An 18158-nucleotide genomic window follows, 5' to 3' on the forward strand; every position below is an offset into this window, starting at 1 on the left:
TGGGCTAGGGTTAGGGTCTCCTCAGGGTTGAAGGGGTTAGGGCCTTTTGGCCCAGGGCTAGGGTTAGGGTCTCCTCAGGTTTTAAGGGATGAGGTCCTTTTGGCCCTGTGCTAGGGTTAGGGTCTCCTCAGGTTTTAAGGGATGAGGTCCTTTTGGCCCTGTGCTAGGGTTAGGGTCTCCTCAGGGTAAACATGGCTTTTTCCCTACTTTTTTAAAGATGTGTTGCTGACATGAATTTCAAAATTACCTTTTTTATTTATTTTAAATTGTACAATTTCTAGGTAAACATTTAACGTGTTCATCATGTTCCATTGTGAATAAAACATGTTTTATTAGATTTCCAAATCATTGCATTCAGTTTTTATTTACATTTTACGCAATGTCCTAATATTTCCAAATTGGGGTTGTAGTTTGTGGACTAACGTTGGTTTTATAGTGGCATGGTGCTTGGAAAATGTGATTATTTTAGGTAGAACTTAAGTCAAGTAACTCAAGTCTCTGTAAGTGGTAAGATACAACTTATTATTTTTGGTAAAATTTGTTGTGTTTCTGTGTTTGTTAAATTTAGTTTCCAAGATGTCTTTGGGTTTTTTTTCACTTTAAGGTGACAATAAGGAGTATTTGTGTTGTTTTTTTGTTTTTTTTTAGATGACTAGCAGATTGTGACATCATTAAGCCAAAATCATGTTTAAAGGCCTCAAGTGACTGGACACAACTGGACAAAGACCAGGTTCCCGGAAGGAAGCTTGATTTTTCTCTACTGGCTATAAAGGATGGCTACAGTACCTTTCCAAGAGGTTTTTTGTTTTGTTTGTTTTATTTGTTTTTCCCTAATTTAACTATTTTTTTATCAAAAAGGTTTCTTCTTTTAGGCCTCAAAAATATTTCTATATATATTTTTTTTTTTTTCAGTTAACAGTAAAGATTAATTTGATATACTAAAACTAAAACCACTGGTAACAAATAGTACAGCATACGAGTAAAACTATTATTGTTCACTGAGTTCACAGGGAGAATTTTGTTGGTAGGGCTGTGGGGCATTAGAAATGAAGGATAGTAAAATAATAGAGGCCTAATTATACAATCTGGAGCCACTCTCAAGGTGATCTGTCCCTCAGCGTTTTCGGAACATCAATGAAGCGTTTCTTTTGGCGGTCACATGGTTCAGCCTGATATAGGATGTAACTAAGACTGTGTTGGGGGTCAATTTGTGAAAATCCATTTAACTATTTAAACTAGAATTAATTTGTACAGTTTAAAACAAATAAAAGCAGCCTGGTAAGTTATACAAGAGTATGAGGCACGTAGCATCATTAGAGGTGTTCAGAATCATCTATAAGTCATCATCTCTTTTTATTTTTAACTCTCTTTACAGATTACTAAAAAAAATTGCTTCCAGAATATGATTCTCATCTCTTACAGTTTAGTAATTATCCTAAATTAGATCAGTGTTAATTGATCACTGAGATGTTTTGTAGGGTTTTTTTTTTTGCAAAATAGCATTGTAAATTGCAGACAAAGTTATATTTTCACTCGATTATTTACCAGGGCTTGTGTAAATATATAGGGATTTTTTTGTTTGTTTTATGGTAATTTTTTGATGCTAAATACTGTGTTCAGGAAAGATTTACTTCTTAATATGTCGTGAATAAAAAGGAAACATTGTTAGTTCTAATAGTTGACAATGCAAAGACACCTTCCAATTTTGCAAAACTCTTTACTCAACCGTGATTAAACTTTTCATTTTACTTTGCTTCAATAAACAAACATTATTGTTTTACCATGAATTATTATTGTACTATGTTGTTTAATAGTATTCCGGGGTTATGTGTGAAGTTATTCAATTAAAATATTAACAGAATACAAGAGGACAACATAATTTTAAACATTTAATAGGAACTGTCCAGATGGCAAAAAGGTGGGTGACCCTGTGTATGTGTGTTGGAGATATATAATGAACTGACAGGATGCTTTTCTCTCTTAACTAAAGATATTAGTAATTATAAGATGGATGTTTTGTTTTGTTACAGACACAAATGATTCACCCCAAAAATTCATTAGCTAAACTGTATCCTTCCCACGCAAGGAAAGCAAACCAATAGTGGCGGTGTGATGGCCGGGACATTTTTTTCCTTTTCTGAAACCTTGGATCATGCCACTCATGTATGTTACTCTGACATGTTCCATATGTCCCATCCCATTAGATTTGAGTTTTTATATAGGTAAACTCAAATCAAATATGTACCTAATCATTTTGTATAAACACATCACAGTGCAGTGGGATAACAGCATGCTACCTTGCGCTGCATCCAAACAGGATGCCATACACACCAGTCAGCATGAGTACCACAGCATCAAGGGGTGAATTATCAAAGGCAAATAGTTTGCCATTAACGCTATTAATGATGCAGTGTCATCCTCCCCTCTATCACTCACTACACATCCACACAGGGATGGAAGAGGAAGCTTTCAGATGCGCTGGGTTTGGAGACACAATGGCCTGCATGACCTGAAATTACTGGACCACTCCTGTCCAATCATCTGCTACCCCCCGCAGCACGGATGACCTTATTCGTGTGCATCACGCCTCACCGTATGTCTCTTTGTACGGCGGCACAGTGACATCCTGCAGCGTCTCCGTCCAGCCCTCCTCCTCCGCCTGGCTATCAATATACAACTTATAATTACAAATAACTTTAGTTAAGAAAGAAAAACCTGTCAGTGCATTTGATATATATATATATATATATATATATATATATATATATATATATATAATGCCAGAGCTAACTATATTAACAGATAATTAGATTATGAATGATTTAGTAATGTAAATCTATAATTTATAATTTGTGTAAATCCATGTTTTATTGATCCTCTGAAGGAAATTGGTAGTAAGTGTGCTAAAGCAGATTTTAATGAGAACAATGCTTTTGAAGGAATTAGGAGATCTCAATCTATTTGTAAACACGAATTAGCTGAACGTTTTCATATGTGAAAGGCTAAAGCAGCACAGAAGCAGATTATAATAAAATGTATGGACAACTAAAAAAAAAAACAGCAACATAATTATGAACTAATTTTAAATTTTAAATCTTTGTAGGCTTTGAGTTTCCATTTCCATTAAAAAAAAATATTATTTTTGTTTATTTATTTTATTTATTTATTTATTTGGCACTCTTCTGCTTCCATACACACTCCTTTCGGTTTGGGGGGTCAGAAAACGCGATCTCATTGGCTGACAGAGAGGAGGCTCCTGTATCAGTCGCTCTTAGTTTTATTTATCTGTGCAGAAATCGCTTCTCTGTCAACCCGGATGCTGTGTGTTGCCCAGTGCGTGGCGTTGCAGGAACAGCGAGGGGGCGGAATTGTTTCCGGACCTAGAGCTCAGCTTTGCCCCAGCACCCTCCCCACCCCACCCCCCGGTTCCACAGCCGTCTAACCGCCAGGCTCGGCACCAGAGCCGGGAGGGCAGGTGGATCGGGTCGAAGCACCAGCCGAGAAGACGGGAGGGTGTTGGTGCCACGTTCGAGCCGCACGCGCTCCCTGCTCCCGCAGGATCGTGACGACCTGTGCGCCAGAGTGACAGACCGCGAACGAGGGGAGGAAGGCGGAGGAGGCGAGGAGCATCACTGCTGAGGGAGATGGCGGAGTGCGGGCGGAAGGCGCTGTCTCTCCTGGAAGCGGCCCGCTCCCGGTATGAGAGCCTGCAGATATCCGACGACGTGTTCGGTGAGTCCGGCGACGACAGCAGCGACAACCCCTTCTACAGCACCTCGGGGGACTCCGACTCCGACAACTACATAGCCGAGGCGGCCGAGGAGGAGCACCAGCAGCAGCAGCACCACCACCACCACCAGAAGCGGAGCGACAAGGACTGCGGGCACGGCGGGGGCACCGGCGGGAGCAGCGGAGCGGGTCCCCCGGGCTCTCTGTCGCGGAGCCAGGCGGAGGAGGAGGGCTGGACGGAGACGCTGCAGGATGTCACTGTGCCGCCGTACAAAGAGACATACGGTGAGGCGTGATGCACACGAATAAGGTCATCCGTGCTGCGGGGGGTAGCAGATGATTGGACAGGAGTGGTCCAGTAATTTCAGGTCATACAGGCCATTGTGTCTCCAAACCCAGCGCATCTGAAAGCTTCCTCTTCCATCCCTGTGTGGATGTGTAGTGAGTGATAGAGGGGAGGATGACACTGCATCATTAATAGCGTTAATGGCAAACTATTTGCCTTTGATAATTCACCCCTTGATGCTGTGGTACTCATGCTGACTGGTGTGTATGGGATCCTGTTTGGATGCAGTGCAAGGTAGCATGCTGTTATCCCACTGCACTGTGATGTGTTTATACAAAATGATTAGGCACATATTCGATTTGAGTCAATTAACATGATTCATTATTGTACATTATTGCACAAATAAAAGATACAAGTTATGTGTCTTTTATTTTTGGGTGAGTATGGCTCTCATCACTTGTGCACACAGGAAAGAATGGGACTTTTATGTGCACTGCTCCATCTGTCTCCTTCCTCTGAACAGTCTGTCTCATGAGCAGCTTCTATCAAAAAAAAAAAAAGCTATCCTGTAGCCACAGTTATATTGCTTTACAGCCTCAGAAGCAATAAGGCTATGGTTGATATGAACCAAAGCCCCGATCTGCCGGCCTACAGCAACCTATTAAGTCACTTATGAAAATGAAAGACAGCGCAGGCACACAATGGGCCAGTTAAAGTGGCAGGAAGCCACTGCGGTGTCAGGAAAATGCAATGTGTGTGTGTGCAAAGACAATTTGTTTTGCAAGCAGCGGTTATGTCAGCAAAAAAAAATGTGCCACTGAATGATAAGAAATAAAAGACCACATGAGAGAGTCTCGGCTGTTGGAGCTGTGTGTGGCTCCAATTTGACGTAAACCGGATTTTTAAAAGAAAGCAGTTTGTTTTGCTGCTAACTTCACTAAAATCCCATCCCTTGATGCAGGCTGGTGTGTTTTTTTTAGTTATCCAAAATGTTCTGGCTCGTTGTCAGAGTTCCCTTGGGGACGCAGAAAGTTGCAGGATGCTCTGTACTCCCACATCCTGTTTAGTTCAGCTGCCTTGTTGGCTTCATCAGAGGTGGCAACAGGTGTGTCTGTCTGCTTTGTATATTCTGGTTGGATTTGTGAAGAAGCGGTTAGTTTGCTTGCACAAGTGGTGGACGCCACCCGAGCATCTGGGTGGGTATTATTTGGCTGCATGAGAAGCTCACTCACTCATATTACATTATTTCTGTGTCCCTAACCCTCAGTGCCTGTCTGTGCACCTGTCTGCCTGCATTTTTGTCACGTCCCTGCCTTCCTTCCCTGCCCATTTCTCTGCCTGTCTCTTTGTGCTGTCTGGACGTGACAGCTCCACTCTTTGGACTGCGCGGCGAGTTCATAAATCATCAACCACTCAGAAAGTATTGAATCAACTTTGTGCAAACTCCCATTGAAACAAGCGCATATGTGTTGTCTTCATCTCAGTGTGAGTTTTTTTTTTTTTATGGATTATCAAACATTTTGTCCATATCTTTCATTATGTAATCATCTTATCGGGACATTGGAGGGAATTAAACACGTATTTATTCATTCGCTCTGCTGAGGATGTCAGCAGAGTGACATATGGAGCCGTGCACCATATGTCAGGTCACCTCTTTGACCTTCTGTTTCCCCACTGTCTGCGGCGTCCACATATTGAAACCTAAACATGTGTTTATGGGATTTTTCTCAAATTTTAACCATATGTTTGATAAGCAGAAGTTAATATCACACTCCTATCCTCCAATTCACTCAAAAATATTTACAAAAAAAAGAAAAGAAATGTTCCTCAAAATGCAAATTCAGTGTAGAATTGTGCACAGAGACAAAAAAGGCGGTTTTTAAATTAAGTGCTGTGCATGTATTGAGACAAAATCTTTACCATATAAAAGATAAAACCTTTCCTAAAGTCTAAATAAATTATAGACACATTTTTAGATCATCCACTAGGTCTTTTTTTTAGTTTTTGAGATAGAGAAGGGCACCTTCAGTTCATTCAATCCATTTTTTTTTACATAAGACTTTATTTCAGGGTTTAAACTGTTTAATTGACAATAAATGTGGTTATGTAATACAACAAGCAGAAGTTTTTTCAAATCTGAAATGGATTTTTCTGATATAATGCATCCCAGTACAACACTGTGAGGGATTAGTCCCACTTTTTAGTTACTTTATATTGATATCATAAAACTTCTCTCAGAAAACCCTCTTAGCAAAGACGGATGGAAATTGCACTCGTTTCCTGTGCCTCCTCTTTGATTTCTGCTAAAACCTAAATCATGTTTACTGTAGCTATGTGAAGGGTTTATCCATGACATAAAAATCTCTAACTGTTTAATCCGTGGTTATGAAAGCTCGACCAAACAGAGTCTTGTTCCTCAGTGACCGAAACAAAATATCTGCTGATCATCTGGTGGGATTTTCATTTTTGTGGACATGTTGATGGATTTTATATTGGGTAATTTGTATTTTTTTTAATCTCTTGGCTAATATCAAGCAACGTTAGCAGACTTAAAAATGATGTAAATTTAACATCCATGGGGAAAAGTTACACCTACTGTGCAGTAGATGCAATATTTTTATTATTCATATAAATACAGTCCTTTTTTAGATTATTTTGAGCATTTTGACTTAGCTTTAAGTCTGAAATTCAGTATAGTTTTATGACTTAATTTTACATTCAGCTTTCACGTCTTATAGGACGTGAAAGTGTTGGTTTTGAGTTGTGCTGCAGGTTTTTTTTTGGCCGTCTTCTCTGCGAGCATCAGCTGTGTGGGTGCGCTCCATTGTCTTTTTTGTCCACCTCTCGCCCGCCTCCACACTTTAACAACCTACCATTAGAGAGGGACAACTTTTGTGCTTGTAATCTTTGATTCGACATCAAGAGACCGAAGTGATAGTCATTCATTATTTGAGCTGCAGAAAACCCCCCCTCAGAAAAAAAAAACGTTTGTGGAGAAAATGAAGACGCTGCTCTCTGCCGTTCGGGGGGATAATGAGAGCACGAGGGTTCAATTGAGCTTGAAGTTGCTCTGCTCAATACCCAGATTTCTTCGCACGCAGTCAACAAGCTCAGGAGAAAAGGAGGAAAAAAATCTCTTAATTGACTGATTTGAACACAATCCAGCCACAGCGCTGTGTATCGACTGTGAGACCTCACTGATCTGATCAAATGTTTCCTAAAATCTTACATGATGTAGGTCTAAATCACATTTTTCTTGACCTTGTCGCCTCACGCTGAAATCGTCCGTGTTGAGACCTCAAAATGACGTGTAATTTTGTTATCAGTTAAACACAGGTGGACTACTGTTTATCCACTAAGATAATGGTTTGAACTCTAACCTGTGGGGTTAAAAGCACACCTTTTAGTTAAAAAAGCAGATCTGTGTGCTTTGTGTGTTTGCCAATCCACCGGGGTTTAAATAGAGCCATTGTTAAGACAGAATTCTAAATGCCGGCGTCTAAACAACGCCATCCTCGATGAGCTGAAGCTTTATTGACAGACTTCAGAGGTCTTTCCATTGTGTCTGTTGTTTTGATTCAGCTGCATAGGAGGATGATTTTGGCTTACTTCCATAACTGGAAGGCAACAAGACACTGAAATCTTCTGCGTGCGGGGAAACGTCATTCTGGGACAAGTATCGCAGTGTGGCGGCTGTCAAGTCGTATAAACTCTCCAAATGTGGCCCTGGGCTTCTGACATTCATACCAAAAGCTGCCATGGTTGATTCATAAAAAGGGGAGGGGGATTATTGTGATGCTGTATTTGCAACTCTTTTAAAATAACAGTGGAGCTTATGTAAGCAGTGACAGCTCACCACATCTGATTGTATCCTTTTTGTCAAAAGCTAAAGCTTCTATTCAGCAAGGTCAGCTAAGCTAAATGCTTTTTATCAGAATGTGAGGACCAGGATTAAATGACAGATTTGTCTGCAATTATAGCCATATGAGGCGTTTTTTTTCCATTAATAAGTCTTGTTTGCTTAACTGTAATATTCTCCCTCCTTTCCTTGTCCAGGCCCCACTCAGAAGATGCTAGACACAGCCACTGCCCTGGACTTCTTCCAGCTCTTTGTTCCGGACAACTGCATCCAAAACATGGTCACCCAGACAAACATGTACGCCAAGAAGTTTCAGGAGCGATTCGGCTCCGAGGAAGGCTGGTGTCCCGTCACAGCGCAGGAGATGAAGGCCTTCCTGGGCTTCGTCATCTCCACCAGCGTGCACCGCTGCGAGTCGGTGCTCAGCATCTGGAGCTCGGGCTTCTTCAGCAACCAGAGCATCGCCCTGAAGATGAGCCAGTCCCGCTTCGAGAAGATCCTCAAGTACTTTCACATCGTGGCGTTCCGCCCGTCCCAGGGAAGCAACCAGGGCCTGTACAAGATCCAGCCTTTCCTGGACTCGCTCCAGCAGTCGTTCAGCTGCACCTTCAGACCATCGCAGACACAGGTGGGCCCGGTTCTCCAGACTTGAGTTTCCTCCAAGCATCTTCTGGTATTTTTAGATTGCAGGAATTCATATTTCATTTTCACACTGATTCTTTGCTGACCTATATTGCCAAACTGATGCAGTAGCTGCAGCATCTGGGGTGTTGCTGTTTGAAGATTACAGCTTATTTTTATACAAACGTTTTTCTATTAGGGATCGGCACATTTTACTGCAGAGTTTAGTTTAATGGATTTTGTTGACCAAGTAGTAGTCCTAGGAAAATGTTAAATTTGGTTCTGAATCAGACCCAGATTGCTTCAAGATTAGTTTAGGCCTAAATAATAAAAGGATATAGTCGGCCTAAAAACATTTGAAACTACATTTTTCTCTTTTTTTCATATTTAGTCAGCTGTTTAAAAACTGCTTAACTTCATATTGTGATTAAATGCGTGCACTTTTAAGCCAGTAATGAAGGAATCTCACAGTCTTTCTGTAAAATCAAGGTTTTACTTAAACTATAGTGGGGGTTTTTTGCTTCATATTCAGAATTTGTTTAGGAGAAGTTCCCCCTTGTTGCCAGTCGTATTCCATCTGCATGTGCTTCATCCAGTCGGCCTCTGCCAAGCTCTAAAAAATTAATGGATGTTCTGGAAATAAGTTGAATCATTTGCTTTTTTGTTGGCATGGTTTGAGTGGCTGCAAGGTCATCCTCGTTCTGAGAGATGATGTCAGTCAGGGCCGCAAGTGCGTTTGGGAACACGATCTCCCACAGCAGTCTCCCATCTCACTCCCATTCCGTCATTAGTTTTGCAGTTTTCCAACAAAACAGTTTAAATATTGTAATTGTTTAGGCATTTTGTTTCAGGTAAATAAAGGTTGTGCAAATGGCAGTTTCATGGTAAAGATCTCAACTCATTTACATTAAAAAACTACAAACATGAGGAAAATGTCAGCATATATTGAGATCATCTTAAATAGTTTTTGTTTTATGTTTTTTAGCTCAAGATTGAAATGAACACTTCGGTTTTGCAGCGAGTCAGCCACTTTTTGTAAACAAAGCCTCGGGTCATAAAGGGGTTAAATGGCCTCCGTGGTTTGGGTGTTGCAGCCATCTATGCCTCATTAATATTTTTTTCATAACTCTATATTTGACTTGGAAATGATCAGTTGCTGTTGGCGCTGCAGTAGAACCGAGCTCCTGATCACCGCTCGAGCTTAAGTCGAATCATAAAGGAAGGACGAGGAGAAAGAGCTTGGGGCTGTTCAGGAAAAGATTTTTTAATTCTTGTTCAGCTTTAAGTAGTTGCTGAAGAATTTATCCTTGTGATCTTATGTGACTAGAACAGAATATTGGTGGATCTGCATTGATGCCACTTGTTTTTTTCTAATTGGTCTTAATGAGAAAAGTATCTAACTGAGATCTGTTGGTCACAGGAAATGGTTATACCTAAGTATTATTTTTTTAAGACAAGATATCCATAGTCTGAAGCACACCCATCTTTATTTGTCTATTGAAGAAGACTTGACACAAATTAGAGATCATCTGGAAAATCTAGAAAATAGTGAGATAATAAATGAAGTGAGAATGAAGCTGTTGCCTCTTTATTCCACTTTGCCGTTGTGTGTGAAAAGCAAACGAGCAGTTACAATTAGAGCCGTGCGGCAGCTCCTGATGCGGTTTTAACAGCTCAAATTATCTGAAGAACCCAAAGTGACTTGATACAATGCTGTGAAATTCAATTTATTGGTACATGAACTAAATGATGTCAGATACATAACAGACAGCGGGATCCCTGTGTTCATCTGAAGACTATATATAAGAAAACACGTTTTTTTTTTTCTGCACTTCGCTCAATTTGTTGCTCCGATTTTTGGGCCTTAATTTTGTTAGTGGCTGCGAGAAGAAAGATGCACAGAAAGAGAGTAATTCTATAGGACAAACACATATATTCTTTTTAAAAAGTAACTTACAAGACAGAAGGCATCTTTCTGAAGCCTTTCAAAGACACACAGCACAGTTGAATTTCTGCTGAAAACATTTGTTTTTTTTAGGGGAGGGAGTTCTCATTCTCACACTCAAGCACAGATAAGGCTTGTGAGGATTTTGATTGGCTGCATTCCCTCTCTAACCTTTAACTGTAATTGCGCGTCACACAGACTTTCACACAAAGAGACCAATTATTACTCCAGTAACACCTTTTGTACTCGCTGCGTGGTTACATAATGATCACCCGATACACAGTGAGATGCTCAGCAACAGCGTTCGTGTATTTGCAGGTCCTTCATGAGCCATTGATAGACGAGGACCCCGTGTTTATCACCACCTGTACAGAAAGAGAGCTGAGGAAGAGGAAGAAGAGGAAGTTCAGCCTCTGGGTTCGACAGTGCTCCTCCACTGGATTCATCTGTCAGGTAGATGCACGGACGGAAAGAGGGGGAACATCAACTAGCAATGAAAGGAAAGAGTTAAGAAATGATGAGTGTCTGCTTTGATGGCAAAAAAAAAATCTATCACGGTGCATCAACTATAAAAGAGATACAAGTTTTTCATTCTGCCTGAAGGCAAGAGGGGAAAAAAAAAGCCTTTGTGAAAACATCAGAGGCTTTGATCTACAACCAGTCCCTAATCTAACTTTCAGCTTGTTAAAGTTGCATCATTTCACATTCAGCCAATGGCTTCTCACACTGAGAGGGATTTATGGTTGCAAAAAAAGGCAAAATGCATTTTTTAGAATTTGATCAGATACATCTCGAACACGAGAAATGTTTTCTGGTTGTCAGATTTTCTTTGATGTTGCCTTCGTGTGGAGTATCTACCGGTGGGTTACATCTGTGTTGCCACATCCATAAGCAGAGCTGCTCTGCTGACTAACAACCTTGCCCTCAATCCAACCTTCAACTCCCACATTCGTTTTTTTATGTAACACCAAAATGCATGGCTTTCAGCTGAAGGTTAGAACTGCAAAAAGACTGATAAACTTCTTAATTACTCCAGAAAGTAAATAACATCTCACAATTATTGTTTTCAGTATTTATCTTACATGTTGCCTAGCGATTTTTCTTCCTTTAATTTACAGTTTCTTAAAGCTTTTGTCTTTAAACACATCGCTGCTGTTGTGCAGGTCTTTCATTCAGCCCACACACATAAAGGCCAACACCAGAACACAAACACTGCATGTGTTTCAGTATTTCTGACATAAAGCATTTATCTCAGAGGTAACAAAGTGGGAGAATTCTGGCCAGCAGTCATATGGCTTTGGGTCAAACCAACTCTGATCCATCGAAAGCGGCCACACTTCTGAAAGTATCCTGTAGTTTTAAGGTGCTAAGAGCTTAGCAGCAGTTATTTTAGGTCCTGTACTATGGGCTCTCCGTAGATTTTACTCTCACAACCCACAGATGCACTGTAGGATTTATGTAACATGCATTTTGTTGTCTTTGGGTGCATTCTCCTGCAGAAGTGATGTTGAGTTGCGTGTTTGGTCTGCAAATCGTTGTGCAGAGCGTCACACTGCCTTTGCCTGTTTCCCCTTTTCACATGCAAAGAGCTTCCTGCTTCACCAGCTAACCAACACACACACACACAGCTGGGAATGGGCATGATGTCACTGCACATTTTCTCCAATTATTATTATTATTATTATTAATAATAATAATAATAATCTTCAGGTCTGAAGACTGCAGGTGATGACACAGCTGTGGCTTATTTGTGAATCCTGTAGTGTCTCATATTCAAAAACAAAATGACACCTTAAGTACTGGCCAACAACATAATAAATAATTAATGATGCCAAAATCTGTTTCAGTTTTACAGCCTGATATCACTGTTCTGGAAAGTAAGACCTAATGGTGGGTCTTTTGATATATCTTCATTAGGTGCAACATGACTGTCATGTAGTCCCAGTTTGATGTTAGGTCATACCTCCCCCCCTTGGATACAGCTCTCCAGCTCCAACAAGACGGGTGGCCTTGTTCCCTGTTGCTGATAAGCTTTGTTAGGGACAGACATCAGGATCTTCTGTTTTTAGACATTTTCAATCAGATAAAAAAAAAAAAAAATAGGTCCCCCCCCCAGAAAAAAACTAATCCAAGATAGGATCACCGCCATTCTTACCAGGACTGATTGTGAGGGAATCAAACGGCTTTCGAGTGTTTCCAAATAGATATTTATTTGCTGTGATTACCTGAAAAGAAACGTAAGAGGGTAAAACTTGGAGTGCATCATTTATAAGCTGGAAATCCACTCCAGAAAGAGAAAGAACAACAGAAACAGAGTGAAGAGGAGCACAGGTAGGGAAGCTGAGACACCTGGAGGAAAAAGATCAACATCTTAGCTTCACAGCTTCAGACCTCGTAACCTGTTACTGATATTTTTTTTTAAAACTGCAGCATTATGAGCACAATCTGTATCTCCAGCTTTTTAACTGAACTAACATTTCAGTACAAGGGCAAATGCAACCAGACTCATGGAGCAATTAGGGAAGAGCAAGATTGCATTATAAATTTAGAACATTTTACTGCACAGAACCCATAAGATTGAATTAAGGCACACACACACACACACACACACTACAAGAGGAGAGCTTCCTTTTTTTAACCTGGAATCAAACCAAAATTGCATTAGTGGGGAGAGAAGCAAAGTCGAGCGGAATATTAATTTAACTTTTCCCTTTTTTTTCCTTTTAGTAATCTATAGAAAATAAATAAATTAATTTATCCCTGCGCATTATTTCTTGTAATCCCACATCACCTATTTAAAACGAGGAATAATGAGCAAAAAGCATTACATCCTTTGTCATAAAAAGCCACATTGCGTACTGCGTCCATTTAACCAAAAAAAAGCAAAAAAAAAAAAAGCATTAGCATTCACATTGACTGCAGCCATTTTGGCGGTAAGTCAGTCTTTACCAGGCTGCTGTTGGCCAACTGGTGTCTCCACTGACGTTCTCTGCCTAAATGAAGTGTGTCGAGGGAGAGAAGGTGGGGGGGGGACGTCAAGAAAATAAAATGAGTTAGTGGAGCAAATCAATGCATTTCCATTAGCCAGTGGGCACACAAGCATGTGTAAACACAAACACCGTCCCAGATGCATGAACTCGCCATTAAGACTAATAGCTGCTGGGTTAATGTAGATGCAGGCGAACGCCATTTAACTCCGCGCGAAGTGCAAAAATTACGTGCTGGAACTGTCTGGAAACTTAATTTTTGTCATGCCTGATTATGGCTTTTGTTCAAAGTCGATCACTGCATTGTGTTGCTTTTAAGACTTTAACAGCGAAATGTGTGAAGCAGCACATTTCAGCTTGCTCCGATCCAGACAAACTGTGAATGTTCGCGGCTCCTGGTGGGCACACGGATTCAGAGATATGATCTAATGTTTATTTATTTATTTATTTGGTCCTTCAAAAACTCAGAATAAGGCAATTCGACTGATTGATTGAAACAAATGTTGCTCTTGTGCAGAAACACCTGTCTTGCACCCAACATCAGCGGTTCATAGTTTATCAAAAGGTTCAGCTCATTCAGGAGGTCGGTGCTTTTGTTTTTTCAGGATATTTAATTTTATTTACATTTTTTTTCCCCAAAAGAACTGCATTGAGACCTCTTCAATTCCTTCAAAAACATTGCTCCTTTTGAAAATTACTTCATCGTACTCCTTCTATTTCTGTCTTCTTACGCTTTCAGCCTTCAGCTCGCCTTTTGCTACCTTTTTAACTGACAAATTACAGGAATCACAAAATAACACCTATCAAGGCTCCCCAGTTTGTCTGCGTGGAAATGTTTTGCATAAATCATTTGTAAAAGCTGTCACTGAGCCCGCTTGAAAGGGAAAAGCAGAAAGCACCAAGTGGTGGAACCAGGCCAGCCGCATCTCGATTTACGCCCTCTCTAATCCTGACTGTGGAGGAGATATACGTGGCCCGAAAGAGCCGCAGCATCTGCGTGAAATGTGTTTGATTAAATCTGCTCGTGAGACACACCAGATATTTTATGTTCCTATAAAATCCCTGTGTTTATGAGCCCAAGTGGGCTGTGATTTCAGTTCCAACTTTGCATCTTTAAACACTAGAAGGTATGAATTGTGGGGGTTTTCCGCCGCTGAAGGTGATAAAACGATACTTGACTGAGAGCCGCAGTGATGTTCGCCGTTTCCTCTTTTTACGCCCCACTCTGCAGGTCTCTGTCCATCTGAAGGAGGGCACAGACGGTCTGGCCGCCTTGAAGAACAAGCCTCAGCTCCACAGCCTCGTGGCCAAGCAGCTTTGTCAGAACATCTCCGGCAAGAACACCATCATCTTCACCGGACCGTCCATCACGAGCCTCGGCCTCTTCTCTGAATTCAGCAAACAAGGTGCTGAACATAAACATGCTGTCGCAGCTGACAGTGATCAGTCACCACCATGCTGCAGCGCCTGTCTTTTCGTCCACTTTCGCTTTCTGCTTTGAGGCACAGATAGTAATCTCCTCATCTTATCTCCCCCGCTTTCTTTCGATTTTTAGTTATTTTTAATGGTGGTTTGATGATAGTTTCCTCATGCAAAACAGCACAGAGATGATGGTATTTTCTTCTATTTCAGTGTCAGATAAGACTACACAGCATACAGCTAGAATGCTTTTTTTTTTTTCTAGCTTTTGTCTTTTCATCTCGGATAAACTACTTTTTGACTGCAAAGTGAAACCAAGTATTTTTTTTCTAACTTTTAGGTCAAGAAATGCAATTTCTTTTCTCCATTTCTCAGTCCAAACCAGCGGTTTAAGCAGGGCCATTTTCTGAAGAGTTTTTTCCAAAACAGTAAAAAAAATTATTTCACCTGATTATTCTGCATCTCAACACCAGCCACTCTTTTGCTGAAGGAGTTTATCCTCACCTCACCATTATTAGAACCTTTAAGCTCTGAATATCATCGCGAAAACCTTGTTTTAATATGAAAACATAAGCATATGTTGTGAAGGGAAGTTTAATTTTTCTGTCTGCCAAGTCCAAGAACCCAGCAGCACCACACAGGCTTCATACCTTGAGGATAAGGAGGTGTTTTTTCTTTTTTCTTTTTAAATTAGTATCTGGAAGCTGGCAATGATCTGAGCCGAATTAGTTGCTGGAGAGTAGAAGATTGGAAACGGAGAAAGAAAATGGCCGCGTCTGACCTGGATTGATGCTGGAATCAGATAGAAAAGCCAACCAAGGCAGGACACTTTGTACAGAGGAGCTGGGCTCACAGAACCGAGTCCTAAATTACTTTTTTTCTTTTTTTTTTGTGATAGAGAACTAAAAGTGAGTACATCTTTGAGCGTCAGTAGTGACAATAGCTGCTTCACCTTTGCAAAAATCCTAAGGAAAGAAGCTTTTATGCGTCCTTTATCAAAGGAACCAGCCTTTATGAATAAAAACTGATTATTCCATCTCAAAATGCTTTGTGGCTGCATCTTTCCCAGTGATGCTCAGTCTTATTATTTCAAATTAATGCTTAGGTTTTGTGGCTTTATCTTTACTTGTTTAAAATGATACACTCTCTTAATGGAGAAATATTTTATTTTGAATCATATTTTACTAGTCTGACACATAAATTCTCCATTAAACAACACAGTAATGGATTAGTTAAGTAATGTAAATGCTGCAGACCCACACCACAGTGAAGAAGGCAATCTGATTCTTTTTTTCAAATCATCTCTCTTCGCATTCTGGGTTTTTTTTTTTTCTTTTACTAAACTAAACTAGAAACTTCACAGGAGCTTCTGTAAAAAAAAAAAGCCAGAGATTTAAAAAAGGAAAAAAATCATTATTTTGCTTTTCTGATTAATTAAAACTATCAAACCCTCTTGACTCCTGGAAGAGCAGACATGTGAAGACATTGTTCAACAAATTTCTTTCTAGCAGAGATAATTAGCCGAGTTAATCACCCTGCATTATTCTCGCTGATGACTGTGGAGGCACGCTGATTAATCACGAAGAGGGAACAAATCAGCTCCGGCACGTGACTGTTTTGGGAAGTAAAATGAAGGAAGAGATGGAATCATGACAACGTTGAGAAATAAATGAAAACAAGTTTTCTGTTCATTTTTGTCCAAACAAGAGAAACTAAATTGTTGATGGGTGTACAAAATGAATAAATAAATAAAAGTGTCCAAAGAGGTTTAGCTTATAAACAGAATTTTGTTTTTGTCAAATCTGAAGTGAAAAACTGGCCAGGAAAAAAAATTAAAAAATGTACCCAGTTATTAAATCAGTTGGTAGTTATTTTTCAGGTAATGAAGCGATCAGGTCTTCCACTGACAGATGTCTGATTATCTGAACGTTTGTCCCTTTGTCCCTCTCCAGACATCTTCTGCTGTGGTTTGCTGAGCACCCGCAAGAGCGACTGCACGGGCTTGCCACAGAGCATGCTGGTCTGCAGCTCCACGCCGGCGCAGCGGGGCCAGTCCCGCGTGATGATGAAAGGCAGCATGTCCCTGATCAGCTGGTACAACAAGGGACACTTCAGGTTCCTCACCAACGCTTACTCCCCAACAAAACAAGGTGCAAAGACACTCCCCCAGGCAGATTTAGCCTTTATACTAAATGTAACAAAAGTGTAGAGTTGTAGATGTATACTTTGTACCCGTGCAATATGCATCATTGGATAAAAGGTAAAAAACAAAGACTTTACATTGCCTTCTATATTAGCAAAAATTCTCATTTAAAAAAGGCTTTACTGTGATTTTTTTTTTAGATTAAACTTTACCATCGGGAGAACCATCAGGTGTTCCTGTCAGGGAGAATCGATGAGAGCTTCTAATCCTCAGTAATCCGTTTTCAGGAGAGAGGACAGGATCGTGATACTGTAAACTCATCTTTGTTCCCCCTAATCCACTCTTGACGAAACGTTTTTGTTTGGTTTTTAAACCCGCTCATCTGCTGCAGTGGTGCGTCTGTGCTTTAGGACAGAGGAGCGAGGAGCTGAGGGCCCAGATCAGTTCATTTGTCGCCATTTTCTTTGGTGAGCAGGATATCCTGTTCAATCTGAGCGTGACGAACAAAACTTCTTCCAACCCTGAGCGTTTCGCTTTAGAACAGCATATAATGAAAATGTCGCAAAATTATTTAGATTATTAAAGACCTAGCGTTCTTTGAAGGAATGCATATCACCTGTCACCATTTATACTAGAGTTTTAGAATTTCTTGTGTTAAGAAATGACAAAGTTGTTGCCATTTTGGTCAAACCAGGGGTGTAAATTGATCAACACACGCCACTGTGGCGGGTTGGCAATTGTCCTCTTGACATATAGGGGGCAGCAATGTGCTCGAGTTGCTGCTGTTACATCGAGCCGCGTTCCCCCATCAGATACGGTTCCCCCTGCGTCTCTGTGCCGTGTACGCGGCAAAAAGCACGCGTTCATGTTCAACGCTCGTTACCGCCGCGCTGTGCTCGCGCTGCAAGGGAATTACGGAGACCGTGAAAGGTCAAACAACTTGTTTTGGTGAAGTTAACCCACTGTTTTGCTAGCGTGATAGACAGACAGACTCTGTTATGGACAATGTAGACAAAGTGTGGACAAAAACAATTAATAATTAAAATAAATAATGACTTATCTATTAACAGAATTGTTTAGAGGGGCAAATATTTCTCATTAAAAAAACATAATTCTTTTAGGAATTAAATGTGCTAATAATATCATAATACAGAGGAATAAACACAGTT

The 18158-nt window shown here is 40.5% G+C and overlaps 2 protein-coding genes across 4 annotated transcripts in view; both read left to right on the forward strand.

Moving 5' to 3' along the window:
- LOC108243295 (THAP domain-containing protein 2-like) overlaps nt 1–1787 on the forward strand; it is an 18641-nt gene extending 16854 nt beyond the window's left edge. For both annotated transcript variants that reach the window (XM_017428638.3, XM_025008877.2), the window contains one exon: nt 649–1787. In XM_017428638.3, the coding sequence (XP_017284127.1) occupies nt 649–656 (8 nt within the window). In that variant the 3' untranslated portion in view covers nt 657–1787. The remainder of the gene's footprint in view (nt 1–648) is intronic.
- Nucleotides 1788–3283: 1496 nt separating this feature from the next.
- Nucleotides 3284–18158, forward strand: part of pgbd5 (piggyBac transposable element derived 5) — a 22385-nt gene continuing 7510 nt past the window's right edge. For both annotated transcript variants that reach the window (XR_003039917.2, XM_017427372.3), the window contains exons 1-5: nt 3284–4014; nt 8072–8502; nt 10759–10893; nt 14659–14833; nt 16799–16996. Coding sequence is in view for 1 of the 2 variants with exons in the window: in XM_017427372.3 (XP_017282861.1) it covers nt 3645–4014; nt 8072–8502; nt 10759–10893; nt 14659–14833; nt 16799–16996 (1309 nt within the window). In the remaining variant the exon portion in view is untranslated. The remainder of the gene's footprint in view (nt 4015–8071; nt 8503–10758; nt 10894–14658; nt 14834–16798; nt 16997–18158) is intronic.

The sequence above is a fragment of the Kryptolebias marmoratus genome, linkage group LG22, assembly GCF_001649575.2.
Source record: "Kryptolebias marmoratus isolate JLee-2015 linkage group LG22, ASM164957v2, whole genome shotgun sequence".
NCBI lineage: Eukaryota > Metazoa > Chordata > Actinopteri > Cyprinodontiformes > Rivulidae > Kryptolebias > Kryptolebias marmoratus.